The sequence below is a fragment of the Eptesicus fuscus genome, chromosome 5, assembly GCF_027574615.1.
Source record: "Eptesicus fuscus isolate TK198812 chromosome 5, DD_ASM_mEF_20220401, whole genome shotgun sequence".
Classification (NCBI taxonomy): Eukaryota; Metazoa; Chordata; class Mammalia; order Chiroptera; family Vespertilionidae; genus Eptesicus; species Eptesicus fuscus.
The window spans coordinates 48062888-48085451 of NC_072477.1; the positions used below are offsets into that span (position 1 = coordinate 48062888).

The 22564-nt window shown below is 36.8% G+C and overlaps 1 protein-coding gene across 1 annotated transcript in view; it reads left to right on the forward strand.

Moving 5' to 3' along the window:
• The window catches only part of VPS13C (vacuolar protein sorting 13 homolog C), a 177107-nt gene that overhangs the window by 57093 nt on the left and 97450 nt on the right, over positions 1 to 22564 (forward strand). Inside the window, exons 15-26 of the mRNA XM_054716188.1 lie at positions 1536 to 1665; positions 3554 to 3648; positions 5884 to 6026; positions 7137 to 7329; positions 8360 to 8474; positions 9068 to 9204; positions 10612 to 10735; positions 12335 to 12452; positions 13385 to 13514; positions 14558 to 14636; positions 15746 to 15885; positions 20876 to 21029. Of these exons, the coding sequence (XP_054572163.1) occupies positions 1536 to 1665; positions 3554 to 3648; positions 5884 to 6026; positions 7137 to 7329; positions 8360 to 8474; positions 9068 to 9204; positions 10612 to 10735; positions 12335 to 12452; positions 13385 to 13514; positions 14558 to 14636; positions 15746 to 15885; positions 20876 to 21029 (1558 nt within the window). The remainder of the gene's footprint in view (positions 1 to 1535; positions 1666 to 3553; positions 3649 to 5883; positions 6027 to 7136; positions 7330 to 8359; positions 8475 to 9067; positions 9205 to 10611; positions 10736 to 12334; positions 12453 to 13384; positions 13515 to 14557; positions 14637 to 15745; positions 15886 to 20875; positions 21030 to 22564) is intronic.

Sequence of the window (22564 nt, forward strand, 5' to 3'; positions counted from 1 at the left end):
GTAGAGTTTAGAAATCTGTGTTGGAGATACAAATTTAGCAGGGGTCAGCACACAGATGGCATTTATAGCTATGACATTGGATGAAATCACCTAGGTTAGAGTAGCTAGAAAAGAGCGGACTCTAAAGACCTGTAGCATTCTATTGTTTATAGGTCAGAGAGATGGGAACCGGTAAAGTTCACCATAGAGAAGTTGTCAGAGATATAGGTGGAAAGTTCTCTGAATGTAATCCTCAAAACCAAGTGAAGATAGAATTTCAAGGAATAGGGAGGGATCAATTGTGATGGGTGCATCTGATTGGTCAACTGACCTGAGGACTGAGAATTGACTATTAGGTTTCCCAAATATGAGATGTTTTAGCTATTATTTCTTACAATGATTTTATGAACACACATAACAAATATGTATGTATATGTACATATGTATGTCCATATATACATAATCTATGACTTTTGATATTATATCGCAAGTTCCTGAAGCTTTGTTCATTTTTTTTTCACTAATGGTTTTTCTTTCTGTTCCTCAGATTGGAAAATTTCCATTGCGCTTTCTTCAAGTTTACTCTTTCCTTTATCATTTCCATTTTCAGGTCTAAAATTCCTATTGAGTATAAAGTTTTTATTTTTCTGCCAAAAATTCTTACATTTTATTAACTTTAAGAGTATTTTCCTTTATCTAATGTAACATGGTTACAGTATCTCTGATAGTTTCAACATCTAGGTTATCTGGTTATTGGCATCTGTTGATTATCCTTTTCCTTGATAATTGGTCATATTTTCTAAGGTTTTTGTTCGTTTTGTTTTCATACATCAAGTAATTTTGATTATGTTTATGGACATTCTGAATATTATATTGTGTAGTCTCTGTGTCCTGTTATCCTCCGGAAACTGTTGATATTTTTGTCTTAGCACATGCCTTTTATGGATAGTGGTTCAAATCTCAATTCATTTGTTTCAATTTTTGCATTTTGGTTTGGGTCTGTTTTGTACATGAACAGTATAGGAGTTTGAGAGTTGTGCAGATGGTTTACTAGTTTATCTCATTTTAGGTCTCTGAACCTTTGCTACTTTCATTGAGGTCAGTTTCATACATAAGAAGCTTAGGTTAGACTGAGGTTTGTGCAGACTTATACCCAGATATCCCATTCTCTGGCTCTTCTCCCTCTAGGAATCTCCTCTGTATACTCTGGCTTTCATGGACTGCATTTACTCATCCAGTGACCAGACTTTTGAATGTGGAAGCATTATCCTTTCAGTCCCAGTGGCTCCTGAACTTAAAAATTTGGGAGATATATCACTGGAATCCTTGACTATAATTCTTAATAAAATGCAGTAAAATGCTATTGGTAGATGTGGAAAGTAAATTAATAGACTACATTAATCACATGTTAAACATTTCAGAAGGAACTGTCTTTCTTGACTATGGTTAACCTAATGTAGTGTTTAAAAAAGTTAAGCATTGTTTTTACCTGACTATACCTGAAAATGAAGAGGACATTTACTCTTTAATTAAGTTTTTTAATTTTGATTTTTTAGGTGATTCGGTCCGGGCAGAAATTAAGGAACAAGTCTACTGACACAGGCGAGAAACGTGGAGGCTGGTTTAGTGGGTTTTGGGGTAAGAAGGAATATAAGAAAAAAGATGAAGAATCTTTGATTCCTGAAAGTAAGTTCCAAGTCAAGTAATTTATTGTATGCTGATAAGACAAACTATATAAATTATATCTTAGTCAGTTAGTTGAATTTTATTTCATAACTAGAGGCCCAGTGCATGAAATTCATGCACGGGTAGGGTCCCTAGGCTTGGCCGGCAATCAGGGCTGATCGGGGCCTTCCAGCTGCCAGTGGGAGCCTTCCTTCCAGCTGCTGGCTAGGGCCTTCCTTCATTTTGCGCCACTCCCTTGTGGTCAGCGCACATCATAGCGAGTGATTGACCTCCTGGTCTCCCAATTGAACTCCCGAGGGGACACTGCATATTAGCCATTTATATATATACTAGAGGCCTGGTGCATGAAATTCATGCTCTTGCGGGGGGGTCAGCCTGGCCTGTGCCCTCTCACAGTGCTGGAGCTCTGCGATCGATCACCCCAAAGAGGTAGACCCCGCCCACCCACCCAGGGCTCCTTGATGGATTGCCCCAAAGAGGTAGGCTGGAGCCAGGGGTCCCACCTCTGCGGCAGGCATGGGCTTCGGGAACCCCTGCGGAAGCCGCACGGAGCCGCTGCCAGGTCCCACCCCCACTGTGCGCGCAGCCATCTTGTGACGGCATGAGGGCATTACGGCGTCACGGCGTGAGGACCACCCAAGCTTTTATTAGTAAGACTAGAGGCCCAGTGCATGAAATTCGTGCACGGGGCGGGGGGGTGTCCCTCAGTCCAGCCTGCACCCTCTCCAATCTGGGACATCTCTCTCACAGGCCAGGACTACTGGCTCCCAACTGCATGCCTGCCTGCCTGCCTGATCACCCCCTAACCACTCCCCTGCCAGCCTGATCAGTACCTAACTGCTCTGCTGGCCTGATTGCCCCTAACTTCCCTCCCCTGCTGGCCTGATCACCCCTAACTTCCCTCCCCTGCAGGCCTGGGTCCCTCCCAACTGCCCTCCCCTACAGGCCTGGTCATCCCCAACTGCCCTCCTCTGCTGGCCTGGTCACCCCTAACTGCCCTCCCCTGTAGGCCTGGTCCCCCCCAACTGCCTTCCCCTGCAGGCCTGGGTCCCCCCCAACTGCCCTCCCCTGCTGGCCTGGTCTCCCACAACTGCCCTCCCCTCAAGGCCTGGGTCCCCCCCAACTGCCCTCCCCTACAGGCCTGGTCATCCCAACTGCCCTCCCCTGCTGGCCTGGTCACCCCTAACTGCCCTCCCCTGCAGGCCTGGTTCCCCCCAACTGCCTTCCCCTGCAGGCCTGGTTCCCCCCCAAATGCCCTCCCCTGCAGGCCTGGTTGCCCACAACTACCCTCCCCTGCTGGCCATCTTGTGGCGGCCATCTTGTATCCACATGGGTGTGGCCATCTTGTGTGTTGGAGTGACAGTCAATTTGCATATTACCTCTTTATTATATAGGATTATTATATAGGATACATACTTTTGAAATAAAAGTAGCTCAATGTGGCAAACATATAAGCAGATACATCAGGCTGGCACATTTCTGTGTTTCAAATTAAAGCAAAACTTTGATTATTTTTTTTTGGAGAAAAATTATTTGTGTGAAATTTAGAAAGTTTAAATTCAGAAATCACTACATTTAACATTCCTAATTATTACTTTTTACATGGATATTTAATTAGAAGTTTCTCTTAGTTTTTAAAATACTTAGGGAATTCAAAATCCGTATAGGAGACCTGAATTTCCTTAATGGTCTCTCTGCTTTTTCTTGATCTAAAAGAGCAAAGACATGATATTTTAGTATATTAGAGGAAATCACCTGGGTGCTTTTGCTTTAGCATTTGTTTTTATTGATTTCAGGGCACTTGTTAGTTTGGTTTGATTTTTTTTTTTTTTTATTGTACCTGTAAAACTGAAGCAATCGATTTTAAAATACTGCCTTTTCTTTGTAGCTATTGATGACCTTATGACTCCAGAGGAAAAAGATAAGTTCTTCACAGCTATTGGTTATAGTGAGAGCACCCACAACCTAACTTTACCCAAGCAGGTAATTATTTAGTTGGTCTTAGAGGTGTTTTGTTTCATTTTACTGTATTATCTTGTATTATCAAATTAATTTTTGTGAGTGGTGTAAGATAGAGGTCCAGATTAATATCTAGAACCATTTATTAAAGATATTATCTTTTCTTTATGAGTTTTCTTCTTAATTATTTTTAATCCTCCCTTGAGGATATTTTTCCCATTGATTTTTAGAGACAGTGGAGTGGAGGTAGGAGAGAGAGAGAGAGAAAGAGAAAAAGAGAGAGAGAGAGCCAAAACCGGTTTGGCTCGGTGGATAGAGCGTTGGTCTGCGGACTGAAAGGTCCCAGGTTCAATTCCGGTCAAGGGCATGTACCTTGGTTGTGGGCACATCCCCGGTAGGGGGTGTGCAGGAGGCAGCTGGTCAATGTTTCTCTCTCATCGATGTTTCTAGTTTTCTATCCCTCTCCCTTCCTCTCTGTAAAAAATCAATAAAATATATTAAAGAGAGAGAGAGGGAGAGAGAGAGAGAGAGAGAGAGAGAGAGAGAGAGAGAGAGAGAGATTGATTGGTTGCCTTCCACACATGCCCCAACCAGGTTGGGGGCTGGGGGATTGAACCTGTAACTGAAGTATGTGTTCTTCTCTGTATATATGAGTCCGTTTCTATTTTGTTTGTTAGCTTATTTTGTTCATTAGATTTCACATATAAGTGAAATCATACATTATTTTTCTTTCTCTGACTGGCTTATTTCACTTAGCATAATAGTCTCTAGGTTCATCCATGCTGTCACAAAAGATAAGATTTCCTTCTTTTTTATATATTCCATTGTGTAAATATACCACAGCTTTTTTATCCACTCATTTACTGATTTGGGCTGCTTCCAAATCTTGCCTATTATAAATAAAGCTGCAATGAATATAGGGGTGCATATATTCTCTCGAATCAGTGTTTTGGGTTTCTATGGCTATATTCCCAGAAATGGATTTGCTGCATTATAAGGCAATTCCATTTTTAATTTTTTGAGGAAGCTACATACTGTTTTCCACAGTGGCTGCATCAATCTGTATTCCCAATAGTGCACAAGGGTTCCCTTTTCTCCACATTCTCACCAACCCTTCTTGTTTGTTGGTTTATAGATGATAGTCATTCTGAACTGGTGGTAGGTGATATCTCATTGTGGTTTTAATTTGATGATTAGTGACTTTGAGCATCTTTTCATATGCCTATTGGCCATTTGTTTGTCCTCTTTGGAGAAGTGTCTATTCAGGTCTTTGCCCATATTTAAATTGGAGTGTTTGTTTTATTTGTGTTGAGTTTTATAAGTTTTTTATAAATTTTGGATATTACCCCCTTATCAGATGTATCGTTGGTGAATATGTTCCCCCATTCAGTGAGTTGTCTTTTCATTTTGTTGATGGTTTCCCTTGTTGTGCAAAACCTTTTTAGTTTGATGAATTTATATTAGTTTATTTTTCTTTTGTTTTCCTCACCCAAGGAGATATATCAGAAAAAATATTACTATGAGAAATGTCTGAGATTTTAATGTCTATGCTTCTGTATTCATCCAGGATTTTTATGGTTTTGAGTTTTACATTAAGCCTTTAATCCATTTGGAGTTTATTCTTGTGTATGGTTTAGTTCATTAAAATAATTATTTAGTTCATTAAAATATTCTTGTGTATGGTTTATAACATTAAAATAATTATTAATAGGTAAGGACTTACTATTGCCATTTTGTTAATTGTTTTCTGACTATTTTGTAAATACTTTGTCCTTTGCTTCCTCTCTTGCTATCATACTGTGTAGTTTGATGAGAATCATCTCCCTGGTTCTCTGTCCTACCTCTAATCCTGACTTATCAATTTTTGGATCAGGATTTTATTTTCTCAGTGTGTGATTAACTCTCCAAAGGCATCAAACAAATGTTCTTTATATTTTGTCTAGTTTTTGAGCTCAAGGATTAATCTGAATTAGTTTGCTTTAGTGAAAGCTGCTGAATTAAATTCTTACACCACAAAATGTTTTATTTTATTTTTATTACCTTTGAGAGAAATTAGTTTTGGATTTTGTAAGTGTCCTATTTGAGCAAGCAATTTGTATTGAATTTTCCAATGTATATATATTTTTATAGTGAGTGTATTGATACAGAAACCTACCATAATGTTTTATAGATCACTATAACTCAACAAATTTAAATGAGTAAATTATTAAGTAAAGTAATAATTGCTTAATCTTTAACAATATTCATTCTTTTGTTTAGTATGTTGCTCATATAATGACAATGAAATTAGTAAGCACGTCTATTACAATAAGAGAAAACAAAAATATTCCAGAAATACTAAAAATTCAAATAATTGGCCTGGGCACCAAAGTATCTCAGCGACCAGGAGCACAAGCACTTAAGTAAGTTTTAAAAAACTTATTTAAATTTTTATTTTATTTTTATTTTGTATGACTTGAGGCCCCAAAGATGTAGTGTTATTTGTCATTAAAAAATGATTGATTGTCATCCTTCTCTAATTTTATTTTGTGTGTGTGTTTGTGTCATGCTAGTCATTTTATATTTGAGTTTGTTTTGTTACAGAGTTATATGGCAAGCTCATCATTTGTTCTCCTCTATCCTTTATAAATATTTATTGCATACTGTTTATAGAGTTGTTATTATGAAGGCTATAGGAACAATACATTTCTGTTTTCAATAACTTTATGCTGTAGTTGATAAGAGAGGATATTCAAAAAATTACTTTAAGATCTGTTTAGCATATTAGAGAGCTCATAAGTTAGAAGGTACTATAAAATTAATACCTTATTGTTAATGCTATACAAGTTCAGTTGTAGAAGAGAAACTTGGCCTAGGTATAGTGGTCGGCAAACCGCGGCTCGCAAGCCACATGCAGCTCTTTGGCCCCTTGAGAGTGGCTCTTCCACAAAATACCACGTGTGGGCGTGCACGTGCAGTGCGATTGAAACTTCGTGGCCCATGCGCAGAAGTTGGTTTTCGGCCTGGGTGAGTCTATTTTGAAGAAGTGGCGTTAGAACACTCAAGGGGCCAAAGAGCCGCATGTGGCTCACGAGCTGCAGTTTGCTGACCACTGGCATAGGAGAACTGGGACTTAAACTAGTTGAATGGAAAGGACTAGAAGAAAGGATGAGGTAGGAGAGTGTTCAGGGTGGCATAAAGTAGGGATATGAGTCTCATGAGTATTGAGCATAGCTTGTATTCATGCTGCAATTATGGGAACTTCTGCAGTATTCTGCAAGTTGACTAAAGTTCTGTTTTTTATTTTGTTTTATTTTTTATGTGGATGACAAGGAAAATAAAAGAAGAAAAAAAACTACCTTAGGCTGTGAGGGTTATTGAATGCTAGGTTGAGAAGTTTGGATTTCAACTCTGAGTAATGGCTCGGGGTCATGGCTCTCAGTGGAGTTGTTTTAAAGGGAAATTTGTGTTTTAAACCATTATATTACAAATAATTGTGTTTATATCACTTCTTTTTCTTCATTGGATTGTAGGGTGGAAGCAAAATTAGAACACTGGTATATAACAGGTCTGAAACAGCAGGGTACTGTACCATCCCTTGTGGCTTCAATTGGTGATACTGCATCATCTTTGCTTAAAATTGAATTTGAAACCAATCCAGAGAATAGTACTGCTGACCAGACTCTCGTTGTTCAGTCTCAGCCTGTGGAGGTCATCTATGATGCTGTAAGTACAAAGAGAAAGTGAATCTTGTATCTTACATGTTTGACATATGGTTTTCTTATTTTCTCTCTTTCATATTTAACATTTATTTACTTACCACTGTTTTCTTATTCTAAAAGCAGTACATGTTTTTCAGTTAATTTTGAAAATTTTTTATGTGCTATAGATTTTTTCTACCATAAGGTGTATTTATGCTTGTGTGAATTTAAAAAAAATAGAATCCACTATTTATAAAGGCTGTGTTCATTGTACCAACTACTCCCAGTCATTACATGCTTACTACTACAGTTTATCTTTGCTTATTCTTCTTTCCCCTCAATGTTTGGAACCAACTTAAAGAGCTTTAGAAATAACTGAAAGAATTTAATATGTTGTTCACATGAGAAAAAAACATTCACATTTAGATATTATTGAAAGAGCTGGATCAAGTTTTGTATCAATATCCTCATCTTTTGTTTAGACTCTCTTAACTCATCTCAAGCTAGCCAACAGGATGTGTATGGTTCACCACTCATGGCATCACTTCAGGCTGGCTCCACCCTGTTGTTTAGATCCCTGACTTATTTTTACTGTATAGTGTAGAAATGGATTCACATCGTGGGTACATTCACCTTGTTGTACCTCCAGTCCCCAGAACTCATTCTGTTTTGCAAAATGTCTGATTTTTTACATTCAAGTTTTGGATGTAAGTAAGGGCTCAACAGCTTCCTTATTTCCTCTTCAAAGTGTAGGGGAATTCATTTTCAATATAAAGAAGTGGAGTTTTACCTTCTGGCTAATTAGGGCTAAAACTAGAGATACTATAAAATATATTTAAGGTTACTTTAATGATATGCACACATTTGTTGCCTCTTCAGTAAGCTTGCTTGGGCTATTCCCTTTTTTAGGTTCTCTTTCACTCTAGAGGGAAAACTATCTTTGGAGGTACCTCCTCAGTTTAAAGCCCAGTTGTTTAGAATTAAACCAAAACTTAAAATTTTGTAATGTGGAAAGTATTGTATATAATTTCTTTATATTTTAAATTGTTTTACAGAAAACCATTAATGCAGTGGTTGAATTCTTTCAATCAAATAAAGGTTTAGATCTTGAGCAAATAACATCAGCTACATTGATGAAGCTGGAAGAAATTAAAGAGAGAACAGCTACAGGTAAAGAATTTGCCTGTCTGCATAAGCATCAATTAAACATTCAAAATTTTGTGTATTCTAATGTAAATATTATATTGAAAATAGTATAGGTTGCTTTTTTTATTTATCTTAAATTCAGGCAATATTCTGCAATGGAGTAGCATTGTGTGTACGTGGTTTATCCAAAGTCAAATATGCCAGCTAGACTAGGTGAGAAAGAGAATAATATTGGGCACAGATGATTCTGTATGCCATTACCTTTAAGAACCTGAGCTTGAAGTAGAAGCTATCTCTCTGGATCAATTCTTAAAAAAAACTGTGATACAAAAGATACATACTTTTGTACATTATCCCTGAACTGAAGCTTACTACTTTATCTGTTTACTTAATTAAAGAAATAATGAATTATTCTCTCGAAAAAGCACTAGCTATGTTGGGTTTACTGTACTGTGCGAAGATAAGATTGATTATTTCCCATTGAACATATACAATTCTCCTTTACTTGCTGAATTGAAAATCCTTCATAATACTTTCCAACTGATATTTTTGTTGTTAGTAATATGATTACACATTTCAACTTGACCCTCTGACCTTTCATTTTTTTCTTTTTTTAGGACTTACACATATTATTGAAACTCGAAAAGTCCTTGATTTAAAGATAAATCTGAAGCCTTCTTATCTCATAGTTCCACACACAGGCTTCTACCATAGAAAGTCAGATCTTCTCATTTTAGATTTTGGTACATTTCAGGTAGGTACACAGGCATTTCTGCCTGCCCTTTTTTGCTTAGCTTGGTACCTAGCTATGTGATAGTTTGCTTTCCCCCACTCAGATTTTCTTAAACCTAGACTTACTTCTTCTTAGCATTTTGTCAAGCCAGCTTAGGTTATTATTTTATATATTTACTAGTAGCCCTGCGCACGAATCCGTGTGCAAGTAGCTCACTGCCGCTTGCCTCAGGGGGCCGCTTGTAGCTCTCTGCCTCACATAGCTCGCTGCCCAGACCTCCTGTAGCTATCCGCCCACTGCCCCACCCTCCTGTAGCTCTCTGCTGGTAGCTTGCTGTCCCGCTCTCCTGTAGCTCTCCAAGGCTCGTAGGTAGCTCAGTGCTCCACTCTTCTGCTGTTTGGTCCTTACGTGTCATGGTGTAACGATCATTTGCATATTACCTCTTTATTATATAGGATTTTATGGCTATTATAGAAGCAAAGAAAAACCTAAAATTGTTTGTAATAGTAGATGATTTGACTTTGAGGACTGGATTACTGTTGTCTTTTTCTACTTGGAGAGAAGCACTAGTAGTTTTCAAACACTCCTAGGTTTCCAGAGTTTAATTTCAAAGTGTTATTTGTTAATTTTTTTTATTTTGACAATAGGAAATGCTACACATATGAATATATGTTTTATAGAATAAGAGAACTTAAGGTTTTGTTTGGGTATTGAAGCTTGTAGAAATCTAAGCCTCTGAGGAAATGTGAAGATTTAAAAATATATAGTCCTGCCGAAACCGGCTTGGCTCAGTGGATAGAGCGTCAGCCTGCGGACTGAAAGGTCCCAGGTTCGATTCTAGTCAAGGGCATGTACCTTGGTTGAGGGCACATCCCCAGTAGTGGGTATGCAGGAGGCAGCTGATCTATGTTTCTCTCTCTTCGATGTTTCTAGCTCTCTATCCCTCTCCCTTCCTCTTTGTAAAAAATCAATAAAATATATTTTAAATATATATATATAGTCCTGAATTAATCCTTCTTTAAAAGATGGAAAAGGAAGTAGAGATTGGAGCTGAATTCTAATGGACTAGTTATTCTACATATGTAGTGGGGAGAAGAAGGAATAAAACTTGCTATTTCATTGTGGCAATAACTCCTGAGAGCCAGGAAGAGTTGTATGTGTAGACAGATTATTTGAGATAGACAGCTATGTAATTTCTAGCTAGTTAGTGAGGATGTGCTGAGTAATGTATTACTCAAACATATTAGAGATATATGCTGAAATATTACATTTTTAATAAAATATTTGCCAATAATTATCAGAAAACTAAGCAAAATGTGAATTAAGGGCAATGTTTTCATTTTAGTTAGTTTTAAGAAAACACAACTGAAGTATATTGATTTATGTACTTTTCTGTTAAAAAATTGAAGTTCTTCCCCTCCATTTTAGCTTAACAGTAAAGATCAAGGTTTGCAGAAGACTGGTAATTCATCTCTGGAGGAAATAATGGATAAGGCATATGACAAGTTTGATGTTGAAATAAAAAGTGTACAACTACTCTTTGCAAGAGCAGGTAATAGGTTGCTCAGTTTTTAGGATCTTGAAATTATGTTGAGTAGCTTTTGTAAATATATGTGTATGTGTGCATGTAAATCAACTCTGGTAACATTTTGAACAGATATCCTGTTGGTTTCTTAACCAAACAAGAAAGCCCATTATTGCAAATCTTTCTTACAGTTACAAATGGAGATGAAAAATTTGGCTATTCATCTTAGGGTATGGTACTTAGCACCATTTTAATCTATGTATAGTCATTGCCTATTTTTTGTGTGTGATATGACTGTGAACCTGCCCAAAACACAAAATAGAAGTTGCTATTGGCTCAATTCCTCTGACTCTGTTTTTGGAATGTTTTAATGATGTTTTCCCTTGCTGCCTTTATTTTTAAATATTTTACTATATTAGATTAGTTTTTATTTCAGTAGTATTACATCTTTTACTTTTGTAGATATCTGAGCAGTATGGATATAGTTTTAAAACCTAAAAGTAATTAATTTATTTTCCAAAAGCTTTTGTATTTTCTACTGCTTAAGTAAAGATTGCTGGTTCTCTATACTTCTTTAGTTTCTAGAAGCAGTATTTGCCAAATATTCTAGAGTATATCACTTTGTAGTAGGTCATTGAAAGAAAAGATAGTCTTTGTGTATAGAATGTATTCTTCTAGCGTGAGTAATGAGATTTATTAAAATGTAAATATATAATGCTCTACTTAGTTTTTATATATTAGGATTCTATTAATCCCTTAAAGGGAAGTACCTACACAGACCATTAATTTGCCTTTTCTGTTGTATGTACTTTATACTGATTGCTTGAATTATAAGTGGTAAAAGATGTTTAGTCATTTAGTTAAGATATGTGTAGGATTCTGTTAGTCATTGGAAAGTCTGTTTTTGGGACCTTCCTATTTCAAGAAAAGTAATTATTGCACTTTTTTGTCATGAAAACTCATTTTTGCTTTAGAATTGTGTGCTAAACTAGTGTAATAGTACTTAGGAATCACAGAAGCCTCTTTTTCTGTCCTTCATTTTTCCTTTTTTTTTTTCTTAACTGCAACAACCCCTCTGATCTCTAATTTTATAATCAAGGCAATACATTTCTGAGCTTTTCCTGTTGGTTTTAAAATGACAGCTGTTTTATAAACATTCTCCAAAGAAATATTTTGTATTATTTTTATATCACAGTCCTATCAATCTCTATTTTAAAAATATAGGTTATTTAACTTATGCTAAAAGCTGTAAAAGTTGACATCCATTGAATATGTTTATTAACTATTTTTAATAAGCTAGAGTATTTTTCCACAGATTCAGTAGGTTTTGACATGTAAAGCTATCTGGTGATCTAAAAAATATTTAGCCCTGGCCGGTTTAGCTCAGTGTATAGAGCATCGGCCTGCGGACTGAAGGGTCCCGGGTTTGATTCTGGTCAAGGGGTTGTGGGCTTGATCGCCAGTAGGGGGCGTGTAGGAGGCAGCCAATCAAGGATTTTCTCTCATCATTAATGTTTCTATCTTTCTCTCCCTCTCCTTTCCTCTCTGAAATAAATTAAAAAATATATATAGATTTAAAAATATTTAATGAATTTAAAAGGTCATTAATAAAAATTTTTGTTTAAGAGGAAAACTGGAAAAAGTGTCGATTTCAGCATCCATCAACTATGCATATTTTGCAACCCATGGATATTCATGTTGAGTTGGCCAAGGCAATGGTAGAAAAAGACATTAGAATGGCCAGGTAATGTATGAGTTTCTTTTATATTATAAAATCAATAAGATGAAATATATCTGTATCGGTGTCTGGATTTTAATGAAGAAAAGCTAGATTTCTGAAGAAGAGAAAAAAATGATTATTTTATAGCAGAAATATATTTTTAAGAAAATATTTGTTTGATTTATATGTCACCTCTTTACTTTCCATATAAGTTGGTTATCTCTTTTTGAATGGATCAAATCCAAGGTCCAATATCGATGATATAAAATCTTGAAAAATTAAAGGTTCTTTTGATTATGAAACTATAAAAAATCTTGAGAAATATCTAAGGGGATGAAAAGTAAGAACTAAATTTTGAATTTAAGTAGATAATTATGAAATATATATGCTACCTTCTTAAAAACAATATAATTATTGACATTCAGTAAGCTGTATCTATTTAAAGTGTACAATTCAGTAGGTTTTGATTTGTAATGCTCTGAAACCATCACCACAGTCATAATGAGCATATCCATCATCCCCCAGAGTCCTTGTGCCCCTTTGTATTTCCTCCTTCCTCCTTTCCTAACTTCCCTGGACAACATTGGTTTGTTTCCTGACACTGTAGATTTGTCAAAATTGTCTAGAATTTTGTATAGATAGGACCATACAGTTTCAACTCTTTTGTTTGGCTTTTTTCATTTAGCATAATTAATTAGAGATTCATTCATGTTGTGTGTATCAATAGTTCATTATCAGATGTATATTAAACCAGCCTTGCATTATTGGATAACCTCATTTGGTAATGATTATTCCTTTAAAATATTGTTAAATTTGATTTGCTAAAATTTTGTTGTGAAATTTTACATCTTATTTGTAACTTTGACCCTACAGTGTAGTTTCTTCTCCAATCATTTCCCCCTCCCTATTATAGAGAAACTGGACCTTAAAACTATATTGTTGACTTGCATTTTTAGATTTAAAGTATCAGGAGGGCTTCCTTTGATGCATGTGAGAATTTCTGACCAGAAGATGAAAAATGTGCTGTGTTTGATTAACAGTATACCTTTGCCACAGAAATCATCTGAACAGTCTCCTGAGAGACAGGTAAATGGATATAATAAAATGCTAAATCTCTTTACCTTTGTATTTATGATGAGTTCTTTTTTAGTGTTCTGTGAACAGTTTTATTTTAAAATATTTTTTAGGGTCAGTTTCATTTATTTGGTGCACTTTTGAGGTTTAATGTTGTTGAATCTATATAGAACTGCATATGACATTGAATAACAGTTGTAGCCTAGTTTCACTACTATTTTAGAGTGGTGGTAGAAAATCAGTTTTAGGGAATGAAGGGAGCAAAAATACATACATGAAAGGAAAAATGTCTTTCAAATTTATGAAATATCTATAATAATAAAAGCGTAATATGCTAATTAGCCCAACAGCTGAACAACTTTCTGGATGTCCTTCCAGATGACCTTCCAGACAAAGCCAGGGCTGTGAGGGCCGAGGCAGCCGGCGCAGCTGCAAGGGCCAAGGCAAGCTGCCACGGCTGCGAGGGCCGAGCACCTTGCATGAATTTTGTTCACTGGGCCTCTATTGTTTTAAATGAAACTAGATATAGAAATTTTTATATTGTTGCAAAATAAAATGATTGGTGTAAAATTTACTTACAATTTCTAGATGACTAATTGTAATTGATTTTTACAACTGAATATAACTGTTGGATTTTCACTTACTTTGAAACAAAATTTGAGAGAGCCAACTAATGCTTATACCTTTTCCAGGAACCTATAATAAAGATACACAGTTTATCCTATATAATAAAGAGCTAATCGGCTAATTAAACTGGACAGCCGATGACCTTCCGGATGTCCCTCCGGATGACCTTTCAGATGAAGCCGGGACTGTGAGGGCCAAGCCCCTTGCACAGATTTCATGCATCCGGCCTCTAGTATTATAATACATAGCAACTAATGACACACAATGATAAATAGACTCATCTACTAGAGTTGTACATTGTTCTGCCTTTATAATTGCAGGTAGTAGTCTTAATAATTAGTAGTTACTTTTTCAGTATTTGTTTCATTTCTGTATATTTAATCCTGCTAGATTAGTATATTAAGGAAACTTTTTATATTATTTGCTAGGTATCCTCAATTCCTGTTATTTCAAATAGGACAAAAGACCTACTTGGTACATCACTGTTGCTAGATGGAGTGGAATCAGGTAAGGAAAGTAATATGTTCTTTATTAAACCAAGTATATAGAGAGAACATTTTCAGAAAATAAAGAATTTTGAAAGTATTATAGTAATTTACTGGTTTTAGTTCTAGTTGTGCTACTAACCAGCAGTATGTTTCGAGTCCCTTTTTTTTAAAGCCCAAGTTTCTTCATTTGATTGAAAGGATTTTTGTGAATGAAAATGCTTAGGATTTTAAAAAGCTCCTTTTTTTTTTTTGGCCACAATTACTACCTGATTCTTTTGTTTAGCTCTAGCCCAGTGGTTCTCAACCTTTCTAATGCCGCGACCCTTTAATACAGTTCCTCATGTTGTGGTGACCCCCAAACATAAAATTATTTTCGTTGCTACTTCATAACTGTAATTTTGCTACTGTTAATGAATCGTAATGTAAATATCTGTGTTTTCCGATGGTCTTAGGCTCTACAGCAGCGGCTCTCCACCTGTGGGTCGCGACCACAGGTTGAGAACTGCTAGGAGGCTCTACAGCAGCGGCTCTCAACCTGTGGGTCGCGACCCACAGGTTGAGAACTGCTAGGAGGGTCACCTAAGACCATCGGAAAACACAGATATTTACATTACGATTCATTAACAGTAGCAAAATTATAGTTATGAAGTAGCAACGAAAATAATTTTATGTTTGGGGGTCACCACAACATGAGGAACTGTATTAAAGGGTCACGGCATCAGGAAGGTTGAGAACCACTGCTCTAGCCTAACTGATCTCTTTTAATTTTGAACTAAAATATAAGCTTCAAGAGGACAAAGATCATGCCTGTCCTTGTCATTCTGGTGTCCTTAGTGACTGGTACAGACTAATGATGCGTGATAGATGATACCCAGTAAATATTTTATTGAAAGTTGAATGAGTAGACTAAAGTGAAAAACATAGGGCAGTTTGATTTTGTTTATACTTATTACTTGCCAGGTTGAGTCACTGTGTGAGACCTAGAAAAACATTGAAACTATATTCTTACTCTGAATATGAAGATTATATCTAATAAATGAATTTAATTTTTGAGAGATTTAAATTTGAGTGTTTTATGCAGCTCTCAATGGACATTCTCTCAAGTCAAATGAATATCTTCTTCCTTAGAGTCCGATGATGAGTATTTTGATGCTGAAGATGGAGACATACAGACTGGTAAAAGTACGAAAGGATCAGAACGAAAAAAAGTTGCAGAGGCCCCAAATGAGGAGCTCATTAATCTTCTACTAAAGTTTGAAATTAAAGAGGTATACATATTTATTTTGTCTATAAACAAATGTATTCTTATTATCACTATCATTATAAACTGTCCAATATGAGACCCAAACATTAAGTATATATAAAATGTGGGTTCTCTATTTTTCCTAGTGCCCTCCCGCCCCTCCCCACAAACAGTTCCAAGAAAATGAATTGTTTTTTTGTAAAATCTGATATAAGAGTGATCTATAGTATATCTGATGTATTCTGAAAAAGCTCAATACTCTTAATTAGGATTTTCTTTTCTTTAGAAAATTTCTGTGACATTTATTTAAATTTTTTCCCCTCTAATTCTAACCTGAGGATGTTTTTTATTGATTTGAGAGAGAGGAAGGAACGAGGGTTGGGGGAGGAGAGAGAGAGAGAAACATTGATGTCTGAGAGAAACATGGATCGGTTGCCTTCTCTACGCGCTCCAGCTGAACCAGGGCCAGAATAATCCTTTTATTTTTATTCTTTATTTTTAATTTAATAAATCTTTATTGTTCAGTTTATTACAGTTGTTCCTCTTTCCCCCCCCATAGCTGCCCTTCACCTGGTTCCCACCCCATCCCATTCCCTTATTCCACCTCCCCCCCACTGTCCTCGTCCATAGGTGTACGATTTTTGTCCCTTCTCTTCCCACACCCCCCACACTCCCTTCCCCTCCGAGAATTGTCAGTCCACTCCCTTTCTATGCCCCTGATTCTATTATATTCACCAGTTTATTCTGTTCCTCAGATTTTTTTATTCACTTGATTTTTAGATTCACTTGTTGATAGATAATGTATTTGTTGTCACTTTGATGTTCATAATTTTTATCTTTACCTTTTTCTTCTTTTTCCTCTTCTTAAAGAATACCCTTCAGCATTTCATATAATAACTAGCTTTCCCGTTGCAGGAAAATTCCTGCAATGGGATTTCCTGCTGCACTCTACCCTGCCTCCGTTCCTCCCTTGCCGCCCGCCTCGCCTTCTCCTCCGGCCCGCCAGCGTTTCCCTTTGCCCCCGGCCCCGCCTCCGCTCCGCCCTTGCCGCCGGCCTCGCCTTCTCCTCCAGCCCGCCCGCGTTTCCCTTCACCCCCGGCCCCGCCTCCGCCCCGCCCTTGTCACCGGCCCCGCCTTCTCCTCCAGCCTGCCCGCGTTTCCCTTCGGCCCCGGCCCCGCCTCCGCTCCGCCCTTGCCGCCGGCCCCGCCTTCTCCTCCAGCCCGCCTTCGTTTCCCTTCGCCTACGGCCCTGACTTCGCTCCTCCCTTCTCCTCCCCCCGCCCCCCTGGCTTGCTTGCTTCTTCGAAGCTTTACTCCCCTTTGCAGCTCTTGGCTTCTTTCGACACTGTCTTGATATGCAAATTAGCCGCCATCTTTGTTGGGGCAATTTGCATACTTGTCCTGATTGGTTGGTGGGCGTGGCTTGGCTGGTGGGCGTGGCTTAGGTGTAGCGAAGGTGCGGTCAATTTGCATATTTGTCTATTATTAGATTAGATGGTTTGGTGGTGATGAACTCCTTTAGTCTTTTCTTGTCTGTGAAGCTCTTTATCTGACCTTCAATTCTAAATGATAGCTTTGCTGGGTAGAGCAATCTTGGTTGTAGGTTCTTGCTATTCATCACTTTGAATATTTCTTGCTACTCCCTTCTGGCCTGCATAGTTTCTGTTGAGAAATCTGCTGAGTCATATGGGTACTTCCTTGTAGGTAACTAACTGTTTTTCTCTTGCTGCTTTTAATATTCTCTCTTTATCTTTTGCCCTTGGCATTTTAATTATGATGTGGTTCTCTTTGGATTCCTCTTGTTTGGGGCTCTCTGTGCTTCCTGGACTTGTAAGTCTATTTCTTTCACCAGGTAGGGGAAGTTTTCTGTCATTATTTCTTCAAATAGGTTTTCAATATCTTGCTCTCTCTCTTCTTCTGGCACCCCCATAATTTGGATATTGGTATGCTTGAATTTGTCACAGAGGCTCCTTACACTGTCTTCATATTTTTGGATTCTTTTTCTTTTTGCTTTTCTGGTTGGGTGTTTTTTGCTTCTTCGTATTTCAAATCTTTGACTTGATTCTTGCAATCCTCTAGTCTACTGTTGGATCTCTGTATATTATTCTTTATTTCAGTCAATGTATGCTTAATTTCTGATTGGTCCTTTTTCATATCCTTGAGGGTCTCACTAAATTTCTCGGAGCTTTCTAGAAGATTCTTGCGTAACCTTATAACCGTGGTTTTGAACTCTATATCCAGTCCTTTACTTTCCTCCATTTCTTTCATTTGTGACCTGTTTCTTTGTCTCCGCATTTTGGCTGCTTCCCTGTGTTAATAGAGTGGCCTTGTGTAGTAGGTGTCCTGTAGGGCCCAGTGGCTCAGCCTCCCCAATTACTTGAGGTGGACACTCTTGGTGCACCCCTTTGTGGGCTGTGTGCACAGTCCTATTGTAGTTAAGCCTTGATTGTGTTGGTATAACTGGGAGGAATTGACCTCCAGGCCAATTGGCTGTGAGGACCAGCTGTGTCTACAATGGGAGAACTGCTGTGCTAGAGACATCCTCATGAGGCAGGATTTGCTTCAGTGGGGCTTTGGTGCTCACTGAGTCTACCCCTTGAGTGTGTCGCTTATGGATGTGAAGGGTTGTAATCTGGTATGGTCTCACACTGACTACTGGGTACACTGGCTCTGGGATCTCTAAGGAGGTGCAAAGTCAGCCACTGCCTGATGCTACCCAGCAGGAACTACAGCGAGATCTGCAGATTCCTCCTCTTTGTTTGGAGTTTGGAAGTGCCCAGATGAGGCCCAGCTGTTAGAAGCAATGCAAGCTGCTGCAGGGCCTTAGGCTTTCTTTTGGATGCTTTGGAGCTCTGACCCAGCTGCAGTTTGTTAGGTTTTAGGTTGCCAGGGGAACAGGCCATTCATATGCAAAAGCTGCTGTGCACAACTTGGGTGGGGTTGTAAATTGGGTGGGGTGGGGTCTCAGGGCATAGCAAACAGCAATGGCTGCCAGTCCGCCCTGCCCCGGAGAGGTCCCTGGGTCTCTGTGTCCCACAGCCCTGTGCAGGAACAATGATTGCTGCAAGTACCTCTGGAAGAAAGCCTCCCTCTCGTTCCTGCCCGATGCCAGACAGTCCAGTTTCTCCCCATATGAGTCTGGGTCCCCAGAGTCTTGCTTGGAACTGGAATTTAGAGCAATCGGGAGCTTGTATCTACCTCCTGATTGAGAAAAACAACAGCGCCCCCAGTTGTCAGCCTGTTTCACATGTCTCTGTACCTCCGCACTTCCACACCTCTGCACCTCCTACCAGTCTCAATGCGTTTTTTTCTTTCCTTCTAGTTGTAGAACTTGCACTCAACCATGTTTCCCGTGGTTCTGGTTGATATTTGTTTTGTCTTTTAGTTGGAGTTTTGATGTGGTTGTGATAATCAGCAAGTACAGGTGTTCACTTATGCCGCCATCTTGGTTGTTTAAACCAGAATAATCTTTATAAACTGAAAGTCACATTATGTCACTGCTCACCTACTGGTTTCCCATCTCAGAGCAAAGGGCTTAGTCCTTCCTATGGCCTACAAGGGCTTTCATGGAATTCTTTTCACTCTACTCCAGCTATATTTCATTCATTCCTGTAGTAAGTATTTATCAAGTGCCATCATGTACGAGGCATTGTTTTAGGTACTGGAGCTAAAGTAGTGAGCAAAGTTCTTGTCTCATGTTGTTTTCACTTTTCTTTTAGTCTCCCTTACTTATACCAAAAGCACATTCTTTGTGCTTACTGTTTCCTTTGCCTGAAATACTCTTCCTGTATAACTTGATTCTTTACTTCCTTTAGATATTTACTCAAATGCCATCATATTGGAAAGGTCTGACCCCCCCAATACAAGAGAGCAACCTTCATTTTTCTCCATTCTCCCTAAATGTAGGCTTCATGAAGACAAGAACCTTGTCTCTCCAGGTCACTTCAATGTCTTTAGTGGCTCGCACAACTTCATACATGATAGATGATGCCCAATAAATATTTTATTAACTATTGGATGAATGAACAAAAGTGATAAATAGTTAGATTCCTTTAAGAAAAAAAATAGTAGTACTGTTGGAAATATTTTTCTCAATTTGACTTTTTTTTTTGCCATTTTGAAGTTTTAAATGTTTCTGTAGTGAAATTTGGTTATCCCAAAATGTATTAGCTCAAAACAGCTATTTTATTTTGCTTACAGTTTTGTGGTTTAGGAATTCTGGAAGGGTACAGTTTAGTAATTTTTGTGTATAGTCTTTTACATACTTATAGTCAGATTTGACTGATGTTATAGTGACCTGAAGTGTCAGAGGAGCTCAGAGGTGGCTCACCGATGAGGCTGGCCATTGATGCATGGCAGCTAGCTTCCCTCAGGATGAGCATTCACAGTGGAAGTTTCATAGCCTTTTTTGACATTGGAAGTCATTATAGTATTACTTCCTCTGTAATCAGTGATTAAGGCAAATAACAAGCCTGCCCAAATGTAAAGGGACAAAGACCCTCTATCTCTTGTTGGAGTGTCAAAGAACTTGCATGTTTTAAAAATTGCCACATATGTATTTTATTTTTCATCTGCTAAATAAATTGAATAATAGTATAATAGTGAATTTTCAGAATAAATTTGAATAGTAGTATAATAGTGAACATCCTTATGTTTTTATTTTAGTGAGAATGTTTCTTTTATCACTAAATATGATTTCTTTTTTGAGATACAGGTTTAAGAAAGTCATATTATGGAAGAATCCAGACATTCTATTTTTACTAAGTTTAAAAATATAAATCAATAATGGATATAAAATTTCATCATGATTTCATATAGATATAGTTATAATTCTTAATAATAGAATTTAGATGATAATTTCCAATCATAGTAAATAAGTTAATGGTAGACAAGTGTGAGCAAAATTTTTACGCTTCTCATTGATGATATGTGCAAAGAAGGATTTTGATTTTGCTTTTTTTTTTTTTTTTTTTTAGTATGATTCAGATTACTTAACCTTTCATTGATTCTTTTAGGTGATTTTGGAATTTACCAAACAACAGAAAGAAGAAGATACAATTCTAGTATTTAATGTTACTCAATTAGGAACAGAGGCTACAGTGAGAACATTTGATTTAACTGCAGTATCTTACCTAAAGAAAATCAGCTTGGATTACTATGAAATTCAAGGTAATAGACATAAAAATGGAAACAATAGCTAATAATAAATATAAAACCACTTTTCTGTGTCTGAAATACTTTCATTTATATAACAATGTTTATAATAAAAAATAGCACTGTTCTAAATATTTTTCAAATAATAACCCATTTAATTCTTATAACAATGCTATGAGAAAGGCAATGTTACTGTCTCCAGATTGCATATGAGGAAACTAAAGCAAAAGTTTTTTATGTAATTCATCCAAGGTCTTTCATCCTAGTTAATGGCTCAACCCTTGAAATCTGGATTCTTAACTACTATGATTTACTACCTCGGAGAGTCCATATACTAGTAAATCTCCTTTATATGGGAGTATTATTTCCATTTTACAAACAAAGAAAGGTTAAATAGTTTACGTACTCAAGATCATGCGTCTTTTGAATGGCCAAACCTAAAATTTATTTCTGGGTTTATAATATTGAAGTGCTTGTTCTTTCTATTGAATAGGGAAGCAGCACCACGTTATAAAAATAAAAATGTTGGAATGTAAAATTCTTTATTTCAGAAGTGCTTATAGTTTATTTTAGTACATCTTGTGTGCTCATGAGATAAATAAGGAATGAAAGAATGGGTGAACCCACTTAAATTAAAATTACCTAATATTTTAGTCAAATAAAATACCTACTTTTTATTTTTTTCAAAAATAGTTGAAACTAAAATAAATCTCAGGTTACAGGGAAAAAGGGGTTTTATGTTAGTAAGTTTCTCTTAGCACTGTTAAGATGGAGTTTATATTACTATTTTAAGGTAAACAAATACAAATAAGTTTTCTAGGCTATTTTTTTCTTTAAGGAAAGTTATTTCAAGGGAAAATTCTAAATGTCTCAGAAACATGAGTTATAGAACTACAAATAATAAAACAAAGATGGATTCAGTAATGGATAAATGACTTCTCCCTCCACAGCTTCTTGAGGCAGTTCTTTGGTACATCTACTTAAGGATATAGAAGACATCTGGTAGTACCTGTTGTTTTTAAATCCAAAGAAATTTAACATTTCCACTCCAATAAAATAAATATTTTTCTATGTAAGCCTTCTCTTGGTCTAAACAAAGAAAAACTAATTACATTATTTATTAAGAATGAGATATTTGTTCAAAGAATTTTATAGTTCAACAGGATATTACATATATTTCTAGTGCAACCTCCTTTTTAAATAGTTGAGGAAACTGAAGTTAAATAGGTTTTGATAAAGGAGATGAACTAGAATTCACATTTTCTGATTCTTACAACTATAGTCTTTCTACTGCCTTACAAATGCATATATGGCCTTAAAATATCTAGAGAAATTTGACTTTTTTAAAACACAGGTATAAAATGAAAGAAAATAAATATGCATGTTTTTATGTTAGTTGGATGAGAAAGGTAGGTTAAGGATTTGGATTAATTTATTTCTTCACCAGTGATAACTTTAGCATTTAATAACCATGTAAATATGGGCAGATAGGCTTTTAAAACTTAATTTTTTTAAAAAAGAATAAGACATCTAGAAAATTCTAAACTTAA